Below are 13424 nucleotides of genomic sequence, written 5' to 3'. Positions count from 1 at the left end.
AGTGCAACATCTTCATAAAAAATAACATCACGATTGAACTCAATCTTTCTTTTACCAGGTACACATATGTGGAATGATTTGGAATCTTCACCATAGCCCACAAAAGTTCCTTTTTGACCTGAAGCTTCAAGCTTATTTCTCTTCTCCTTTAGCACATGGAAATATACATGTGTTCCAAATATCCTAAAACGACCAACCTCTGGTTTCGTACTTGTGAATACTTCCTCTGGAGTTAGATTATTTAAGACATGGTCTGGGCATCAGTTTTGGACATATATAGCTGTATTGGCTGCTTCTCCTCATAGAAAGAAAGTTAGATCTTGATCATGGATCATGGCTTTTGTAGCTTCCATAATTGTCCTTTTCTTCCTTTCAACAAGACCATTTTATTCAGGATTGTATGGTATGACAATCTTCCTCTTTATGCCTGCTTCCTTGCAAAATTCCTTGAACTCATTTGATTCATATTCTGTCCGATTATTGGTTCTTAGTATCTTGTTGGATTTTCCTGTTTGATTTTCAACGAGAGCCTTGTAGTCCTTGAACTTATTGAATGTTTGATCCTTGGTCTTCAAAAAGTTTATCCATGTTTTACGAGAGATATCATCAATGAAGATAACATAATACAAATATCCTCCCATTGAGGTCACTAGCATGGGTCCACAAAGATCATGATGAATACGATGAAGAATTTCTTTTGACCTATTCTTGCTTGGAGGGAAAGGTGATTTAACATTTTTCCCAATTGCACATCCATGGCATACTCCATGGTCCACATGAATTTCCGGCATCCCAGTGACCATTTTTCTCAAAATAGGTAGCCCTCTATAATATAAATGTGCAAGTCTATGATGCCATATTTCACAATGATTTTGATGACTATGAGATAGAGCTTGAAGAGGTTCTTCCCAAGCTTTGTAAAGAAAATCACCTCTAATTCCAATGGTGAGGGCGTTTTTCATAGAAGAGTTCTTGGGACATATAATAATCTTTCCATTAATGAAGGCAATCCTAAATCCCTTATCCTCCATAATAGAGATAGATAGCAAGTTCTTCTTTAGACCAAGAACATATAGAACATCATGAAGGCTAATGGATTCCCTAGAATTCAAATGAAAGTCAATATTTCCATATCCCTTTACAGGGTGAGAGGAGTTGTCTCCAAGAATGATATTGATATTCATATCTTCTTCAACCAAATTAGAGAGAAGTTCTCGGTACCTAGTAAAGTGCCTAGATGCCCCACTATCCACCAGCCAACTAGTGGCTCCCTCTGGAGATGCATTTGCAATAACAACAATAAGAACATTGAGTTTGAGAATTATTAATATTGGTTGCATACCCTTTAGTTTTCTTAGGAGGGGGCCGCTCTTCTTCCATGCTTGCATTTGCAGTTGGCCTTTGTCCCTTCTTGTTGTTGTTGAAGTTGTTGCCACGACCATTGTTGAAGTTTCCTTTGTTGTTGAATCTAGTGTTGTTGTCATTATTGTTCCTTCTAGCATTTCTTCTTTCTGGACAATCTCTAGCATAGTGACCATAGTTGTCACACCTGTAGCACTACACCTTGGACATATCCTTGTTGTTATTGTTGGAATTTGAAGATGGCTTCCTTGACTTCCATTGAGGAGGCTTCCCTTTCCCTTTTCCTTTCTTTGCATGGGCAGAGAAGGTTGTTTGATCTTCTTCATCTTGCTTGATAATGCCACGATTGATTCTTCTTGAGTGCACCTGCCTAGTAACTCACTGAAATCAGGTATTGTATTTTGATTGTTGATGGTTTGAATGAACAATTCCCAAGATAGAGGTAGACCACCAAGAGCTATTTGTACTAGCTCTTCATCATCAATCACTTTTCCCAAAGAAAGAAGCTCGTCCTTGATTTGAGAGATCCTTATGAAGTAGGTTGTGATGTTCTTGGACTTCTGCAACTTGATATCCATGAGTTTGTTTTTCAAGGAGATGATGTGACTCAAGTTCTTCTCATACATGCCAACCATTTTGTCATACATCTCTTTGGGTTTCTACACCTTGGATATATAGGTAATGATATGATCTGATCCCTTAGGGAATCAATGATAATTTTTCTTGCTTTGATCTATCCCTTCTTGTACTTTGCCTTGACACTAGGGTTTGCATTGGAAGGTGGTTCAGCTGCTCCTCCTGTCACATATTCTTTAACACCATTTTCTTCTAGAGTCACATCAAGTCTGGTTCTCCATGCAACATAGTTTGTTGCATCATTCAACTTGTCCTCAACTTTGAAGAATGTAGAAGACATCTTGGCCTTGGATACTTGTTCACCAATCAAAAGAAAGAGAAGATCTCTGTGCTTCTTAGACTTTCCTTCACCTCGGCTCTGATACCATGTTAATATAACATGTATCTTATGCAACAATTGTATATTTAAATTTTCTAATGGCAATAGAAACAGTAGAACAGGGAACAATAAAAGAAAAGACAAGATAATGAGACACACATTTGGCAATGCCAAGGCAAAACCCTTAAATTCTTCTTCTTCTTCTTGTCAAAATAATGTTCAACAACAAAATTTACAATTTACAAGTATAATAGTCAAAATCTCGACTTGTCAAAGTCAACAATAGTCAACCCAATAAAATCTGTCCAAAAAGTCAACTTTGGACAAACCTCAGTCTGCAATTTTTGACCTCTACTTCAGGTCTGCAATTCGGCTTTACAACATCTCAGTCAACCTAGTCAATGCAGGTCAAAATCTAGGTCAAACTGTCGCAAAGTAGCCTAGAATAACTCGGTCAAAGTCAACACAATAGTAGGGCTCGTCAATGTATCAAGAGGCAGTCAAAATCCTAGTCAAACAGAGTCTCAGTCTCCTCCAATAGTTCGGTCAACTTCAGAAGTTAAACTAGGTCAAAATAGAAAAATAGATCCTCCAAAACAGGCCCGAAATTCCTCCTCCTTTCCTTACACATGTGAAGACTTCTTATGATTGGATGATCGAATGAGTGAGTGACAAATGAAGAAGCATGACTTGTATTTATACTCATCTTAGGGGGTCGAATTCCTTCATGTGGGGCCGACTTGTCCAAATGTAGGCTAGTAGACCAAAAATCAAATTTTGTGTGGTTTAAGCTCCATTCGCTAGGGCTTCTTGTGAAAATTTCAAAATAGAAATCCAATTGCAGTGACTGATATTATTTCTTCTACTTACTATTTCAGAAATAAGTTATTCACTGCTTTTCTATGGAAAAAGCCAAAATAAATTCTACTCCAACCTTCACAATTAAAATATTGTAGAAAATAAATGCAAAGAAAAATACTAGAACAAGGATAAACACAATGACAGTTATTTTTGGACAATTGTCCCCGGAAAAACCCAGTGTGGGAAAACCGGTGCAGCAGATGAGGGGTTCTTTATTAATCTTCAGCAAAAAATCTCATGTACAAGATGCAACTAGCAGAATAGAAAATATATCTCTGTGATAATTTTACAGACAACTTTCTCACACTCCTTGGCGAGATTCTGATTTGGGAGAGGACCTGCTGCCCCTCTATCACTCACTGCATTAGCTTCTGCGTAGGGACTATGCAGTCCCAACGTCTCAGCTTCTGTGTTGTCCCTCTACGTCATAGCTTTTGCGTTGTCTCTTCTCTGCTCTGCTTCTTCTGCTCCTGCCTCTCAACTGTTGTTGATACCCTCTCTCCTCCTCACCTGCAACTCTCCCTCTGAATCGATTTCCTCTTGTCAAACTTCGACCAGTGAGGAAATCGATTTTACTTGGGTAACTGAGTATCTTCTTGGTGTGTTTTCCAAATGCCCATTGAAGTCCTTCTTATAATCCTCTAGTTGAGTATCCAACGACCCAGATTAGATTCTAATCAATGGCTTAGATCATATTGACTTGATCCTTGTCTTCTTCTAGAAGTTTCACCCATAGTTAGAATAATACCCCTTAATTATTTTAATTTCCTAAGTTTAGACTTAGGCACTCATTAAAAATAATTAATTATTTTAATAAAACTGTCTGTGGGTGGAATTTCCCAAAACAATTTTTGGGTATTGTGGAATACATATGTCTAAGCCTCCCTGCAAAATTTGAGACTTAGAGCACATCCGATGCTACCAAAAATCAACACCTCCTCTTAGCGAGGAATGTGCTCTAGCTATGCAACCTGCTGAAGCATCACCCTGTTTTGTAACATCCCTCTTTGCGCTGCTGATGTTTGACATCACTGCCCATCAACTACTGTGCAAATGTTGCATCCGTACTACTGCTGACCCTGCCATTGTCAACACTGCATCTGTACTACAATTCCCTCTCATTTCCAGTCACTGTAACTGAGAAATCACCTGTTTCTGCTACTGAAACGGATTCTCTACCATACCCATCTACTCTCTGAACTAAATGAACTTAGCTCTTCCTAAAGCTTTTGTGAGTACGTTTGCTACCTGGTCTCCTATGGGGACATATTGCAGCTGTACTACCCCACGCTAAGCACAGTCTCTGATAAAGTGATATTTGATATCAATATGTTTCGACCGATCATGAAATACTGGATTCTCAAAGAGTTTGATACAATTCTGATTATCACAGTAAATCTTGGTCACTTCCATCCTTTTTTCTGAACAAAATCACAAGCAATTTTCGAAGCCATATAGCTTCACACGTAGTTGTGCTTGCTGCCATATATTCAACATCTGCTGAGCTCAAAGCTACCGACTTCTATTACCTGCTGCACCAAGAGATCATTCCTGATCCAACACTCAAGCAGTGCCCAAAGATACTTTTCCGGTCTACTGAACTACTTGACCAATCTGCATCTGTGAATCCATCCAATCTGACGTCATCTCCTTGAGAGTATTTCAACCCATATCTGATTGTTGCACGCACATACCTAAGAATGTGCCTAGCTGCTGCCCAATGAACCCTTTTCGGTTCCACCATGAACCGACTAAGGGTGTTGACAGCGAAGCAAATGTCTGACCTAGTGTTGACCAGATACATGAGCGACCCAATGCGCTGTTTGTACAAGGTGGGTCCACCTCCTTGTCTTCTGATGCATCTATTTTCTTCCAGTTGGTGATCATCGGTGTAGCCATGGGTCGACAATCTTGCATTCTGAATCTCTTCAGAATCTCTGTAGCATATCTTCCTTGCCCAAGGAAGATCTCCCCCTTCTTTTGCCAAACTTCCAATCCTAGAAAATAATGCATCAACCCCATATCCTTCATGTCGAATTCTGCTTTGAGATTCTTCTTGCAGTCTTGTATGAGCCTAGATGACCCTGTTAGAAACAAGTCATCCACATATAATACTAGAATAAGTGGCTCATTCTCTACCATTAAATAATAGAGATCGGGGTCAACCCCACTCTTGGCGAATTCTAACTGCTGTAAGTAACTATCAATCTGACCATACCATGCTTTGGGTGCATGCTTGAGCCCATACCGGGCTTTCTTTAATCTGCATACATGAGTTCTCTTTTCATGAGTTTCGAAGCCTTCGGGTTGTTCTATATACACCTCTTCTTCTATCACCCCGTTCAAGAATGCTGTCTTGACATCCATCTGGTGAATCTCCCATCCCATTTGAGTTGCTAGGGATAAAACAGATTTGATAGAGGTATATTGGGCTACTGGGGCTGATCTAAAAATGGGGCTCTTAGGCTTCTTGTCTAACTTACAAGAGCCTCTCCCACTTCCAAAGCTTTAAATTTTCCCAAGTCTATTTGATTAACCAATGCGGAAATAAGAAATGCTTGAAAATATGGGTGTATGCTTGTATTTGTTTTCAGCGGATTATTTACTTTAAATGGGAAGGTACTTAAACTGATATATAAATGCACATAACAGTAGTTAAAGCAACAATAAAAACAAACACGTAAGGCAACAATATAATATGGAGTTCAACCTGATATCTTGGGCTACGTCTCCTTGAGCTCTAATCAACTCGATTAGGCTCTTTGGGATTATGGCAATAGTTCTTTTACAAGTGCCTACACTTAACTCCAATGTTTTATAAAGGAACATTGGGCTCAGAACACCATCTTATCCCTTGGCTCTTGGAGCTCTTCGGCTTTCTAGCTCTGGCTCTTGGCTCTGGCTTTGGCTCTTGCTTTGGCTGTGGCTCTGACTCTAGCTCTGGCTCTGGCTCTGGTTCTGGCTCTCAGCTCTCGCTTCTGGTGCTTGCTCTGGCTCTTGGCTCTAGCTTCTCTAAGCTCTTTTCTCCTGGCCTTTTACATGCCTCTGTGAGTTGCTCGACTTCCAAGCAACTCCAACAACAATATGCTGCTGTCAATTGAGCTCTCTGGCTTTTCCACTCGACCTCCGAGTGACTCCCCAGATTCTCTGCGCATTTCGCGTTTTCTCGCTGTACGCTCTTTTTTTTCCTCTTTTACTCTCTGTCTGTTCGTGGCTCTTAGAACCATTCCATTTCCCGATTGTTCGTTTCCTCTCTCAGTTCTTCGGATCGCCTACCTCTGTGCTGGAATTCCCTGCTCTGTGTCATCATCACTGTAACGCTTCACAGAGAGGTGGCCACTTGTCTCCTCACGAGCTGAGCCAAATTTTCCTCAAACGGTTCGTTACTTTGGTTACTCTGTGAAATGATTCATCCGCCAACTCAACGGTCCAATCGGACTTCAAACTTTATGTGCCGAAGCTTATTTTCTCCGTCGAATCCGGTTTCCCATCGGGCACAATCTCTGCCGTTAGATCTGGGGCCTCCAGATCCTACGGTTATCGCTCTTATTGCACGGTTGATTTGCTTGGATGTTAGCCTGCGATGAGAGTGGTTTTCTCTCTCATTCGCCGAACACGCGTCAATCACTGTATGGCATCGCTGGGTCCTCTGACAATTCCGCTTACCGCCCAAAATGCTTTCGATATTCCACTGGTTTTGGAGCGCGGGACCCGCCTGTTGCTTTAGCGCTTTTCCCATGGTTTCTTGGCTTCCCTTGTGACTGAGCGCTCAGGGCTTTTCCTTCTCGAGGGATTTTGCCCAGCAAAGCGCGAAACAACCTCTGTTTTCTGGTCTGAGCCTCCTATTCGCCATTTTTGCACCATGCACAGTGCCCATGGGCCACCGGTCAATGCGCTTTGACCGAAGGTCCTCGTTGCTCTGTGCTGGCTGCAAATTGTCGTTGTTCAGAGGTTATTTCTGATAGGCTTCAACATCCATAAGACTTTAAACTTCGGTATGAGCTTTTACAGAGTTCGGGTAGCTTTAAGAGAGTTTAAGGATCCAATTTCGGATCACGAAACACTGGATTCTCAAAGAGTTTGATACAATTTTGATTATCACAGTAAATCCTGGTCGCTTCCATCCTTTTTCTGAACAAAATCACAAGCAATTTCTAAGTCATATAGCTTCACACGTAGTTGTGCTTGCTGCCATATATTCAACATCTGCTGAGCTCAAAGCTACCGACTTCCATTACCTGCTGCACCAAGAGATCATTCCTGATCCAACACTAAAGCAGTGCCCAAAGATACTTTTCCGGTCTACTGAACTACCTGACCAATCTGCATCTGTGAATCCATCCAATTTGACGTCATCTCCTCGACAGTATTTCAACCCATATCCGATTGTTGCACGCACATACATAAGAATGTGCCTAGCTGCTGCCCAATGCACCCTTTTAGGTTCCACCATGAACTGACTAAGGGTATTGACAGTGAAGCAAATGTCTGACCTAGTGTTGACCAGATACATGAGCGACACAATTAGCTGTTTGTACAAGGTGGGGTCCACCTCCTTGTCTTCTGATGCATCTATTTTCTTCCAGTTGGTGATCATGGGTGTAGCCATTGGTCGACAATCTTGCATTCTGAATCTCTTCAGAATCTCTATAGCATATCTTCCTTGCCCAAGGAAGATCTCCCCTTTCTTCTGCCAAACTTCCAATCCTAGAAAATAATGCATCAACCCCATATCCTTCATGTCGAATTCTGCTTTGAGATTCTTCTTGCAGTCCTGTATGAGCCTAGATGACCCTGTTAGAAACAAGTCATCCACATATAATACTAGAATATGTGGTTCATTCTCTACCATTAAATAATAGAGATTGTGATCAACCTCACTCTTGGCGAATTCTAACTGCTGTAAGTAACTATCAATCTGACCATACCATGCTTTGGGTGCATGCTTGAGCCCATATCGGGGTTTCTTTAATTTGCATACATGAGTTCTTTTTTCATGAGTTTCGAAGCCTTCGGGCTGTTATATATACACCTCTTCTTCTATCACCCCGTTCAAGAATGTTGTCTTGACATCCATCTAGTGAATCTCCCATCCCATTTGAGCTGCTAGGGATATAACAGATCTGATAGAGGTATATCGGGCTACTGGGGCGAAGGTCTCTTCATAGTCTATTCCTTCTTTCTGTGCGTACCCCTTTGCCATGAACCTAGCCTTGTACTTCTCTATACTGCCATCTGCAGCATACTTGATCTTGTAGATCCACCTTGATCCTACAACTGATCTATCCTCTAGTCTAGGTACTACTTCCCAGACATCATTCGTCATGATAGAACTATACTCTTCTACCATGGCATCCATCCAAAGTTGGTGTTGAACGACTTCTTGAAAGCTAGAGGGTTCTTCAACTTGTGCTACCAAGGCCTGGTACCTGTCAGGACTCAGGATGTCTACACTGCCTCTTCTCGGTTCTAGGAGCTCCAACAAACTCCTATGCGTCCCTCAGTGTCTGCCGTACTTCTTTGCTGGTTCTACCACTGGTGGTGGGAGCTTCAATCAATTCCTCCTCCTGATCATGTCATTTCATCTGCTGAGAACTATTTATATTTCCTTCCTTTGAGGAAATACTGGTACAGGTCACTGTACTCGATCTAGGTGTCTGTCCTTCTGCCTGTCCTCCTTGATACCCCTGCTCTTGCTAGACTAATGGAACATCTACTAACTGACTTTCTGCTGGCATCTCTTAAGATTTCCTGAAAGCTCTATCCTCCATGAACTTCGCATCCCATCTCACTACAATCTTCTTGCTGCTGGAAATGTAGATTTTGTATGCCTTTGAGGTCTCGCTATATCCTACGAGTTACCCCTTTTTCTCAGTCTGGTCCAGTTTATTGCGCTTCTCGTCTGGAATGTGACAATATGCCACGCTTCCAAATATCTCGAGATGACCAACTTCTGACTTTTTCCCTGTGAAGACTCCTTCGGGCGTTTTCTTCCCCAAAGATCTCTGAGGAGTTCTATTTTGGATATACACCGCCATGTTGCAAGATTCCGCCCATAAGAACTTAGGCAAATCTTGATCATACAACATAGCCTTTGCCGCTCCAACAATAGTTATATTCTTGCGCTCTGCAACTCCATTCTGCTCTAGATTATAGGGAGCTGTCCATTCTCTTTTGATGCCCTCCTTTGCGCAGAGACCTGTGAAGTCTTTGTCCATATATTTTCCACCATTATCTGAACGTAATACCTTTATCTTTTTCCTTGTCATGTTCTCAACGAGAGCCTTAAACTCTTTGAACCAATCGAAGACCTCATCCTTGGTTTTTAAGAAATAGATCTAGGTTTTTCTAGAGTGATCGTCAATAAAGGTGACGAGGTATTCATCACCACTAACAGCTCTTATGGACATTGGACCACAGATATCTGAGTGTATCAATCCCAATACGCCTTCCTCTCTGTTTTTACTCTTGGAAAAGTTGCTTTAGCGTACTTCCCTAGTACGCATCCTCTGCATATATCATCATGCTTAGTACTAAGGACTAGAACTCCTGTCACAGTCTCTTTGAGCATCCTCAGTGTTCCGTGGTGTAAGTGTCCCATTCGCCTATGCCATAGCTCATTCAATTCCTTTTCACCATTAAGATTGCTGCCTATCAGTGCCATTGGAGACTCAAGCTGCAATCTATACAATCTGTTGCTTCGAGCTCCAATTTGTCTCTTCTTCTTCCAGCTTGGATGTTTGACATATACTTTCCTTCCAATGAAGTATACATTGTATCCCTTGTCCTGTAACTGGGACAATGGAAGCAGATTCATTCCTAACCTGGGCACATGCAGAGCATTAGTGATTCAGATGCTGTTTCTTGCTTCCGTCTCAAACGCTATGGTGCCTCTCCCTACTAGAGTACACTTCGTTCTATTTCCCATTGTAACCTAGAAGTCCATTTGTTCTTCTTGATAGCTCGAGAAACGTTCTCGTACTCCAGTCATATGAGTTGAAGCCCCGCTATCAATGTACCAAACATCTGCCGATGCTGAACTTGACAGACGTGCGGATTCTTCTTCTAATCTAGAAGATAATCTGGAGACATCTTGATTTTCCATCCTTCTTAGTGCCATCAATCTCTGACGCTTTTTCTGCCCCCAACAACTGCTGCAGAAAAGACTACGTCCTTACTTGAATACTGCTCTGCGTTGAAGCTTCTGTGCTGCTCCCTTTGTTATTCGCAATTTTAACCTGGAAATATCCTCTCTGTCGAGTCACTCAGAGAGGATTTTCTTATGAAAAATTTGCCCCTCCAGGATTGGTTTGCGCAATTCCTCCGGGTTTTCGATTTTCTGCGTATGCAGTGATTTCAATTTTCCTTCTTCCCTCCAACACTTGGCTCTTCCAGTATGCACTTATCTCAGCTTCGATACCATGTGAAAATTTCAAATAGAAATCCAACTGCAGTGACTGATATTATTTCTTCTACTTATTATTTTAGTTCATAGTGTTTCTACGACAAATATTGAAATAAATTCTACTACAACCTTCACAATTAAAATCCCGTGGAAAGTAAATGTAAAGAGAAGTACTAGCACAAGGATAAACACAATGACAGTTATTTTTGGAAAATCGTCCCCGGAAAAACCCAGTGTGGGAAAACCGGTGCATCAGATGAGGGTTTCTTTATTAATCTTCAACAAAAATCTCATGTACAAGATGCAACTAGCAAAATAGAAAAGATATCTCTGTGAGAATTTTACAGACAACTTTCTCACACTCCTTGGCGAGATTCTGATCTGGGAGAGGACCTGCTACCCCCTCTGTCACTCACTGCGTCAGCTTCTGCGTAGGGACTACGCAACCCCTCTACATCACAACTTTTGCGCTGTCTCTTCTCTGCTCTGCTTCTTCTACTCTTGCCTCTCAACTGCTGCTGATACCCTCTCTCCTCCTCACCTGCAACTCTCCCCGTAAATCGATTTTCTCTTGCCGAACTTCGACCAGTTAGGAAATCGATTTTACTTGGGTCACTGAGTATCTGCCTGGTGTGTTTTCCAAATGCCCATCGAAGTCCTTCTTATAATCCTCCAGTTGAGTATTCAACAGCCCAGATTAGATTCTAATCAATGGCTCAAATCATATTGACTTGATCCTCGTCTTCTTCTAGAAGTTTCACTCACAGTTACATTAATACCCCTTAATCATTTTAATTTCCTAAGTTTAGACTTAGGCACTCATTAAAAATAATTAATTATTTTAATAAAACTGTCTCCGGGTGGAATTTCTCAAAATAATTTTTGGGTATTGTGGAATACATGTGTCTAAGCCTTCCTGCAAAATTTGAGACTTAGAGCACACCCGATGCTACCAGAAATCAACACTGCCAAGGGTTGTCTGCCTTCTAAGAGGGCTAGAGAAAGGAGATTAGTCCTCTAGCTGCCCTAAATATCAACACTTTACCATTCATGACAATATGATGGTTAACAGTACCCTAAGATGGTTGAGGTGGTCTCTCCAGCCAACTGACCTGTGCATTAATTATCTTTAATATCATGCTATTTTTACTAACATGTTATTGCACATGGTCACTTGAATACATAATGTGTTAATGTGATCATTAACATAGGAGCTTGCTGTTTACTTATCCAATAAAGCTATGCAAAAAGGGAGGTCAATGATCAGAAGAAGAAGACCAGGATCAAATTATGGTATTGTTTTGCTTTCCTTGGCTTGTCTGCTGGATAAATAGTTTAGAGTACACCAACTGCTCTACTTTATTACTCTAGGTATCAACCGAATATGTTGAGCTCCTGATAATCTATCTGTAAATCTTTTGTCATCATCCTAATGTCTCCTTGTTGAGATCATTGCATTGTTCAGGATATTGGTCTCAGTATGTTGCATTCCTACAGTCTGTTGTGCCTTTGCATTTCAATCTTAGATTTTTAAAGTTTTATTGAATAACATGTATTCTTTTAAAAATGTTGTAAAATGTCATGTATCAGAAGTTCAAAAACGGCTTGTCTCCCCACACAAGTTTTTGGTTCTGTATCATTTCTTAATTTTCTCTCTTTATTGATGCTCACTATTTCTGTGTATGAATGTAGGGGAGATTTTAATTTGAATTACTTCCAGGATGGGCTTCTATCCTCTGCCTTTATGGTTGGACTTTTAATAGCATCACCAGCTTTTGCTGCCTTAGCCAAGGTGTAAGTGATCCGACCATCCTAAATGATTCTCAAGATATATTTCATATTTCGATGCTGACTACACACATTTGGAGTGTTGGCTAGATGAAAGTAACTTTAGAAAGCTTAATTCTTTTTGGAATCTCAAATTGCTAGTCTGTATGTATTTATGAATTGATTAGTTATGAGTTGTCAAACTTTCGATTGAAAACATCAGCTTTTGTTCTAACATGTTTTTTATTTTTAAAATGTTCCCTCCCATATGCAAAGAGGTTGCTAAAAACCAATATAGTAGTTGAATACAGCAGTTGGCAGGTACTACTTTTCTTAACAAATAAAAACATTTGTTCTAAAATATGTAAAATACTAGTTATGTAAGTCATATTTTAACTTTAACATGTGTTTGGATGGGTAGCACATAATGAACGTTAAAAAACACACTTTTATGCTATTTCTACTACTGATAAACCTAGGGAGTGCATTTACATTTGCTACTTCATTGTCAATGTATAACTAGTAATAAAGCTTGCAATTACATTTATATTTGCTATTGCATTATCAAGATGTATAACATCTGCCATTTAAGTTAAAGCTCTCATCCTTAGTTTAGGTGGAAAAAATTGAATTACCATCATCTGCATGAGTTGGCCGAACTCAGTGTTTGACATGTAGCCTCAAATGGCTTGAATTACAATTATCACTGAGAGTTTAACATTTGATTTGTTAGGGAATAGGATTCATGAGTGTCGAATAACAATTTGCAACAACAAAATGATTGGAATCATAAGAGGAGTGTTGAGATTGAATCCCCTTTAAGCTAAGAGTTTGGAAATAACAATGACAATGACATACAATTGTCAGGCCAGGAGTAACTCCAGTTTGGTTGAAAACTGATTCGATTTATTTCATTAGGTAGCTATTGTTATATACAAAGGATGTGACTGCTCAGTTCATCTCCTGATGACTGTTCACATTCCTAATTTAACTATTTACACAAATTCACCCAATTGCAGAGGATTAGGTGTCAACATTCCCCCCCTTAATCTGAAGGGATGTTGGTGAGTCCAA

General features: G+C 40.4%; 1 protein-coding gene across 2 annotated transcripts in view; it reads left to right on the top strand.

Annotated features, from left to right (window-relative positions):
- LOC149261988 (putative sphingolipid transporter spinster homolog 2) overlaps positions 1–13424 on the top strand; it is a 486467-nt gene that overhangs the window by 62275 nt on the left and 410768 nt on the right. For both annotated transcript variants that reach the window (XM_089423163.1, XM_089423158.1), the window contains exon 3: positions 12276–12377. In XM_089423163.1, the coding sequence (XP_089279289.1) occupies positions 12276–12377 (102 nt within the window). The remainder of the gene's footprint in view (positions 1–12275; positions 12378–13424) is intronic.

This window comes from Pinus tabuliformis, chromosome 6 (genome assembly GCF_031772625.1).
Source record: "Pinus tabuliformis cultivar Carrire ecotype Pingquan chromosome 6, CPIR1, whole genome shotgun sequence".
NCBI classification, from domain to species: Eukaryota; Viridiplantae; Streptophyta; class Pinopsida; order Pinales; family Pinaceae; genus Pinus; species Pinus tabuliformis.
Note: the sequence above shows the minus strand (reverse complement) of the source record. Positions and strands in the feature narration are given on the sequence as shown.